Below are 7,650 nucleotides of genomic sequence, written 5' to 3'. Positions count from 1 at the left end.
TCTCCGCCTGCCGCTCTGGGCGCCTGGTCCCTGGGTCTGGCGTGAGCTCCAGCAGGGCCCCGCGTGGGGACTCAGCCCAGCCCGGGAAAGGACGGGCGGGGCAGTGGGATGAGGGTCGTCGGGGCGGTCACAGGGCCCTCAGGTGCCCTCCCAGTGTGGGCAGGGCGTGGCCACCCGCACCCCGTCCTGCTGGGCTGGAGCCGGAGCCGCCTGCTGCCCAGGAGGACCAGCCTCGGCTCCCGCGTCCCTTTGTCATCTTGAACTTCCACGTGGTCTGTCACGCAGGTCCAGGCTGAGACGCCCCAGCTGCCCAGCTCCACAGAGCCTCATCCCTTGTCCCTTGGACGGACGGACTCCTCGGCAGGCCCCCCCACCACGGCCGCCCTCCTGCTTGCTAGCCGGGCACTGCCAGCCTCCCAGCGGGCAGGGGCCTGGGGGCGCTGCTCGCTGCTGAGCAGGACGGTGTGCGCGCAGTGGGGCCGACGAAATGAGGCGGCGGGCGCAGGAGGGACACACGTTTATTGAGCAGGGCCACCGAGCTGAGAGCTGGGAGAGTTTGGCCTAACACTGTGGAGGGAACACGTCTACACTGCAGCCCGCCCTGGGGACTGACGGGATTGTCCCCCAGTTGTTCTTCCCTGTGTGCCCGGGGCAGCAGCAGGGCAGGGGGTGGTGAGGGTGAGCTCTATGGGCAAATGTTACAGGTTTACATGGAAGTCCCCACTTAAAGTGGATGGATTTCTAGAACCTTCTAGAACCTTCCGCTCTGGTTTTCCATTGGCCTCGTCACCCTGTCTGGCAAAGATCAACGAGTTTCTCAGACACCAGGCCTGACTCACCTCTCATCCCATCACTGCCCGGCACAGGGTCCAGCACAGGGCAGGTGCTTAACCTGGACGTGCTGAGCAACTGAGACCCTGGGCGGCCGCGGGGGAGCTGAGCGATGGCTCTCCATTGGGGCCCCGGGCTGTGGAGCACTTTGGGTCTCTGCACCCGAGGGCTGACCTCCTGCTGGCCACGTGGCCCCGGCAGCCTGCCCACTCGAGCTGCTCCTGTGTGTGGCAGTGGGCGGCCTCCACACGGCCAGCTGGGGCGTTCTCCTACCATTCCGTGGTGGGGACGAGTCCCTAAGAACCACCTGCTGGCACTGTCCAGACCCCAGGGCCCCTGAGGCACTGAGGCTGGCCTCACACACGGCCAGCTCCAGCTGGCCCCCTGCTGCTGACTGCAGCAAGAAGCCTGGGCCCTAGGCGAGGACGCTGGCAGGACCCCAGCCACGTGGTGACCTGTGCCCATCAGAGGACTTGCAGGGGGACTGCAGTAAAAACTAACCAAACGAACAAACACACACCCTGAATCACACACACGCACACACTCACACTCACACCCGATACTCGGACACCACAGGCCCCGGGCCACTACAGGAGGGGGCAGAGGTGAGGGAGGCCTCGGTGCGTGGACCCCGGGTGGGACCCACCGGCCGGAACCCTTCTGGCTCAAGTCGGCCAGGGTCACTTTGGTTTGTCACCCGAGTCCACAACGAGTCACCCTCAGAAGCCACCAGCCCAAAGGAGAACTATTGCTTGCGGACGGGTGGTCCAGGACCCTCCCCTGCACCCCGGCCCCCAGCCCTGAGTTTGCTCCTGATGCTAGAAGTCCATGGAGGGGGGTTTGGGCACAGACGGCGTCTCCTCCTCTGCCGCTGCCTCCGCCTGGGCTCCTCTTGGTGTCTCTGTCTGAGTTGTCCTTGGAGGCTCCACCGGGTGCTTCGGGTGTCACCTCCCCCATCCTGAGGCACGGCGAAAAGGCTTTCTGAGGAAACAGAAGGAAACAAAATATCACCTAGTGTCTCTTCCATGGGAACTTTCTGGGGTCATTTGTCTGGGGTCTCAGGGACAGAAAAGGCCAGGTTGTGTCCTGTGGACTTGGTGAATCATGTGACTATAATTCTGGGAGCAAGACAAAAACACGTGCTGTCCCTGTGGCTCTGGACAGCACTTGTGCCCTAGCCCATGCAATAAGAGAAGAAAAATGCAGATATAGGATTGGAACAGAACCAGGATCGCAGTGAACTGACGACAAGCACCTAGAAAATCCAACAGACTAACAGACGTCTTTCAGAACGATGGAGCAGATGTAAAGGGGTGAGTCCCATCTGAGAGACACCAGGTCGACATAAGACTCAACCGCGTCATCCACCTCGGCAGTCACCAGGTCACCGTGGGCCGTCTTGTCTGGGCACAGTCTCAGTTTTGCTGACAAAATTTTTAATATCGTTCCTCCGTGGCCCTCAAAACTGCTCTGGTTGGATGACAAATTTCCCAGTCCCCCGTGCCACCACAAACTGAAAATATTAGAAACACACACAGATGCCATCTGCAAGATGACAAAACCCATTATGTATCTCAGAGTCACTCCACTGAACATGCCCACATCATACACAGTCATGGGGAGGACACGCAGGTGCCCCCGAAATGCCTGGATGGCTGGAGACCAGCGGGCAGGGGCAGGAGTGTGGAGACCGCCTGCAGGGACACGTTCAGCTTTGACAGGGAGAGTCGTTGTGGGCAACACAACGAGAAGCAGACGACCACCCACCTGTGGAGGAACCACGATCCCGCCTCTGCCCACGGAGGAGCAGCCGCGGTCGCCAGTCTCTCCTTGGCAGATGAGGTGGTCACGCGGCAGCCCACGCCCTGTAGTGGAAGTCCGCTGGGCTACAGAGGACCACGGTGATTGCAGGCTTCGCTTATCGCCATATCACCAGGGGCTAGCTGGCGCACAGTAGGGACTTAATCCATATTTGTTGAATGAGTGAATGTGCCAAGAATTTAAAGCCCCGATAAACCATCTTGTGATCATGAAATCAACAAAAAACCTGTTGAATATATTTAAGATTATAATTCCCACGAGCCCTTCTTAAATACCCTACAGAGGACACTTAGGCAAACCGAGGGGCAATGGGGTCACTCTTGAGAAGAGCCCCTGGCAATGAGCACAGAGTCTCTTTAACTCGAGGGCCACGTCTGAAAGAAATCCAGGGATGGGGGTTATCACAGAAGAGACGAAAAAGAAAGCAAAGAACTGATGTGACACGTGGGACGGACGGAGGTGAGATGGGGGCGATACAGACAACTGCGACTCATTCATTCATAGTCTGATTACTCAGAAACTGAGGTGACGTCAGAGGCATCAAGGTAAATAGAAAGTGTAATCAACTAAAATAAAATGCTGGGAGCAAATGGGAGGGAAGCAGAGAATTCTGGATTCCGACCTTCTCCCTAATAGGGAGAAATAAGTCCTGCATAAGAAAAACCGGATTTTAAGTCTATGGTGTCACGTTGTGATTACGAAGGTAGCCACGGACTCGAAAACATAGCCTTCCAAATTATCAGAAGGCATAAATACAAAAAGTAAAACAAAGAAAACAGGACATGTGGGGAAATCGGCACCCACAGAAGTTATCAAAGCAGGAAGCATTTCATGAACTACGATGAGAGAAGGAAGACCCAGCGCGTCCGCCCCGTCAGTGGACGTCAACGAGCCACACACACTGGCTAAAGAGAGGACCCTCAGACTGGATCACACAAGGTGCCCGGGACAGAGCGACTCAGAGAGGTGGGGACTCAGGGCCACGGAACCGTGCGGTTAAAAATGGCTGAACGCTAAGACTTATGTCACGTGAATCGTGTCCCATTTTAAAAGGGAGGACGGGCAGAAACATGACAAACAGATGCAGCCCAGGGAAACCAGGGGCTCTGGCTTTAGGATGAGGGAAGCTGAAGGTGGGCAAGAAAGAGCAGAGAGAGGAACCAAGGCTCTGTGAGCGGATCCAGGATGAAGGTCGTCAGGAAGAACTGACCGCAGTGACGGAGCTTCAGGAGTCACAGCAAGGACCGCTGGGGATGGAGGAAGAAAGGGCAGAGTGGGCTGCAGCCTTGTGTCTTCACTCACCTCCTCAGCCCACTACAGATGAAGGGGCAGAAACCAGTAAGAATATGGGAAGCCAATGACTGTGTGTGTGTGTGTGTGTGTGTGTCTGGGGGTGGGTGTGAGTAGAAGACAATGTGATATTTATAAAAATGCTTTTGAAAATGCACACACAAAAAGGGACTATCAGACCTAAATTTTCAAAAGTAGAAACAGAATTCTCTATTACAGTATAATAGAATTTGAGAATACTAACCACAAGCTCAGAAAACAAACTGTAGCACCAAGAAGTATGTAAACTCTTTAAAATAACTGTTGAATCAAAGGGAGCAAAATAAATAAATTAATAAAAATTGCAAAATATTTAGACAATAACAGTTAAACTTTTCAAAACAAAAATTAAAAAACCATTTTTAGGAATAAAAAAAAAAATTTCAGAACCTGGTGATGCAGCCAAAGCAATGCTCAGAGGAAAATTCATAGCCTTAAAAATTAATGATTTTTATGAATACACAAGAATGCATGAATTAATCATCCATTTCAAAAAGCCAGAGAAGGAAGACAAAATAAACCCAATATAGATATAAGAAAGCAATAAATAAATTAAAACTGAAATGGAGTTAAAAATAGAAAAGAAAAAAAGGGAACTAATAAATCCAGCTGCTGGTTCTTTGGCAACAATGAATCATGTTAACTCTTGGTAAATCCAATGACGCACAAGGCAGAAGGCTAGGAGGGGAGACACGTGTCGGAAGGACCATCTGTACCTTCGCTTTCCTGCTCCACTTCCCACTCTACCTTAACCTCTTCAAAAGGCTCCAACTACTCCACAGAATTTGCCCTTGTCAAGGTCACCAACAACCTCCATGCTGCTAAAGCCAGTGGTCAGGTCTCGGTCCACTGCACCCGTCCTCTCAGACCATTGACTCCAGTGGTCCTTCTCGTGTCCTGGAGGCTCAGCCTCTCTCCCGGCCCCTCCCCTACTCCCTGCCTGGTCTGCCAGTCCCTCTGCTGGCCCTGCCCCACCTCCCAGCAGCCTCTTCCCCGGTCATCTCTACTCATCCTGAGATGGCACCTCCTCCCACGGCCGTGAGTGCCATCTGCTGACGCTGTCCGGCCTCCAACTCCACCCACACTCCATCTCTAAGAGACCTCTCAAACTCGGCATTCCTCCCTGGACGAGCCCTCCCCACAGATGTCCCGACCTCGATGGCACAACGCCACCTGCCATCTGCTCACCTTGTGGTCCTGGGGTCCCCTCTGGCCCCTCCCACACCCCATCTAATGATCCACCAGCAAATCCCCAGAGGGAGCGAACGGCCTCCCTCCCGCTGCCCTCACGGCCCTGCTGCCCGCCTCTGTTCCCTCCACTCCAGCTGTGTGGTCCACTTTGTGTGACCCTCGATGGGCCGCCGGGTGCCACGTGTGGGACTGAACGTCCTTCTGGGTGTGTCGGTGAGGGGGTCTCTGGGTGAGGCTTTTGAACGGCAGTCTGAGGACCGCCGGGGCCTCCCCTGTGGATGGGCCTCCTCGGGGGAGGCCTGGTCAGAAAACCCGGGCGGAGAGTCTGCTCTTGTCCCCAGGCCATGCTGGAGCTGGACACGGGTCTTCTGCCCGCAGGCTTGGGCGGGGACACACCCTCAGCACCAGGTCCCAGGCCTGGGCTCGAGCTGGAACCAGGCCGTTGGCCCCTCTGTCCTCTGCTTGCAGCTGGCTGGGCTGGGGCTCTTGGCCCCGTGACACTGCGAGCCATTCCCCACAGAATCTCCTGGTGGACACCTCCCGCTGCTGCTCCCTGGAGAACCCCGAGCCCTAGACCAGCCCCCTCCTGCCGGCCCTGCCAGGCAAACCGCGGCAGCCCTCCGCCTCTAGCCTGGACCCAGCCCAGTGCCCACCGCTCCCAGGCGGCCACCCAGCTCCCCTCACAGGACAGGGGCGCGGACGGCCAAGGTCTCCGTGGAAAGGCGCTTCTCACTGGTTTTGCTGCACCCGTGTCCCGAGGTCCAGAGGAGGAAGCCACAAAGAGGAGCAGAACAGGAGTCCAGGGAACTCAGGGGACGACCCTCGCCCTTGAGCTGGATCCGAGGACCTTCGCGAAGTGGACGCATCTCCCAGGAAAGAGAAATCACCCGGGACCCGGGAGGGAGAGTCTGCGACCAAGAAGAGAGACGCTGGCAGGTGGGCGAGATCCAGTCTCAGCAAGAGACGCCATCGGAGCCCGCGGGGGAGGCCTGGGGCAACAGGGCGCCAGGGCACCAGGATCGGGCGGGGCACACGGTGTCCCCACCCGGGAGCAGATGGCCACAGCAGCAGAGGCTTCTGGGTGTTCTCTTTGGCAGGAAACCCCTGCGCAGGACTGGGACGGTGCCCACGCCCTCCAACCCCAGGATGGCGCCCTCCTCCGCGGACTGGCTCACGGGGCAAGCACCTGGGCAGATGCAGACAGGAACGGCCCCAGCAGCTGCCCGTGACCCACTCTGTCCCCTGCCCAGGGCACCGGTGTCCTCTGCTCCCCTTCCAGGGCTTGCCGTGGAGATCTGTGGCATCACTGTCACACGCTGAGACCTCTCTTTGGGTCTTGATTCTCCCACGGCCCCCGGAGGTCCCCTCGGGGGACCCCTGCACTTCCCCTGAACCCTCCCCTCCCGGCCTCCCGGCCTCCCGGCCCAGCGCTGTCCGCTGCTCTCCGCCCTCCTTCACGGCCAGGTCCGATCCTTCGCCAATCTCCTCGGCTCTATTTCAAAACAGACCAGAACCTAGCCACTCTGGCCACTGCTCCTGTGGCCAGGCCACCACCCTCCCCTGCCTGGACTGTGCGGAGACTCTCAACCGAGTTCGCTGCTCTCACCTCCCCGCAGTTGATCCTCAGCACAGAAACGCAGGAGGAAGCACAGTAAGACAGCTTGATCCCGGGCCACCTAACCCTCAGAACAAATATTTATTGTCTCTTTTGCTCAGAATCCTCTAACGGCCTTGGTGCTCTCCAGGCTGCCTGGCTGCGTTCCGACCTGTCTCCTGTTATGCCCCTCGTCACACCTCTGCAGCCACACGGGCCACCTTGGGGGTCCCCAGCATCTCCGGTGCTCTTGCCACAGGACCTTTGCACCTGCTGGCTTGCTGTCTAGAAGGCCCCCGGGCCTCTATGCAGGGCTCACTTTCTCAGCGCTCAAGTCTTGGTGCAGCTGGATCCTCAGGGCAGGGCTTCTGGGCTGAGTTTCCTGTGTCATCCAAGCCTTGAGAACTCGCAGTGGGGGCAGGGGGTGCCGGAGAAGCATGTCCCTCCTCCGTCCCCCACCCATGTAATGTAAACTGGAGATTCACACTTTCAAAAGTGCTTACTGAGCACCCACTTTGTGCTGGACGCTGCTCTGAGCTCTCCATAGAGATCACTCATTTAATCCTCACCAGAGCCTCATGAGTAAGTCCTGTGGCACAGAGAAGGAAACTGAGGCCCAGAGAGGCTCAGCACGGTGCCCTAGCTCACACAGCACACGGGTGAGCGCAGGCAGCCTGTCTACCCCAGGCCTGGACTTGGCCTGTCCTGTGTGATCTGAATGCTGCTGGCAGGAGCAGTGGGGGAAGGGGCCCCTCAGGTCCCAGCCGTGGTGTAACGCGTGCCCTGTCACCTTGTCACAGACGAGCCACAGAAACGCAAGACGCTGGTGATCTGGAAACCGACGGGGGGGGGGCGGGGGCAGGAATGCTGTGCTTCGGGCGTCC

The 7,650-nt window shown here is 57.4% G+C and overlaps 1 protein-coding gene across 5 annotated transcripts in view; it reads right to left on the bottom strand.

The window, feature by feature from the left end:
• Positions 1 to 502: 502 nt before the first annotated feature.
• Positions 503 to 7,650, bottom strand: part of Shisal1 (shisa like 1) — a 100,935-nt gene continuing 93,787 nt past the window's right edge. For all 5 annotated transcript variants that reach the window (XM_015501811.2, XM_048803008.1, XM_048803007.1 and 2 more), the window contains exon 4: positions 503 to 1,812. In XM_015501811.2, the coding sequence (XP_015357297.2) occupies positions 1,776 to 1,812 (37 nt within the window). In that variant the 3' untranslated portion in view covers positions 503 to 1,775. The remainder of the gene's footprint in view (positions 1,813 to 7,650) is intronic.

The sequence above is a fragment of the Marmota marmota genome, unplaced genomic scaffold, assembly GCF_001458135.2.
Source record: "Marmota marmota marmota unplaced genomic scaffold, marMar, whole genome shotgun sequence".
NCBI lineage: Eukaryota > Metazoa > Chordata > Mammalia > Rodentia > Sciuridae > Marmota > Marmota marmota.
This window is presented reverse-complemented; position numbering and strand designations above follow the sequence as displayed.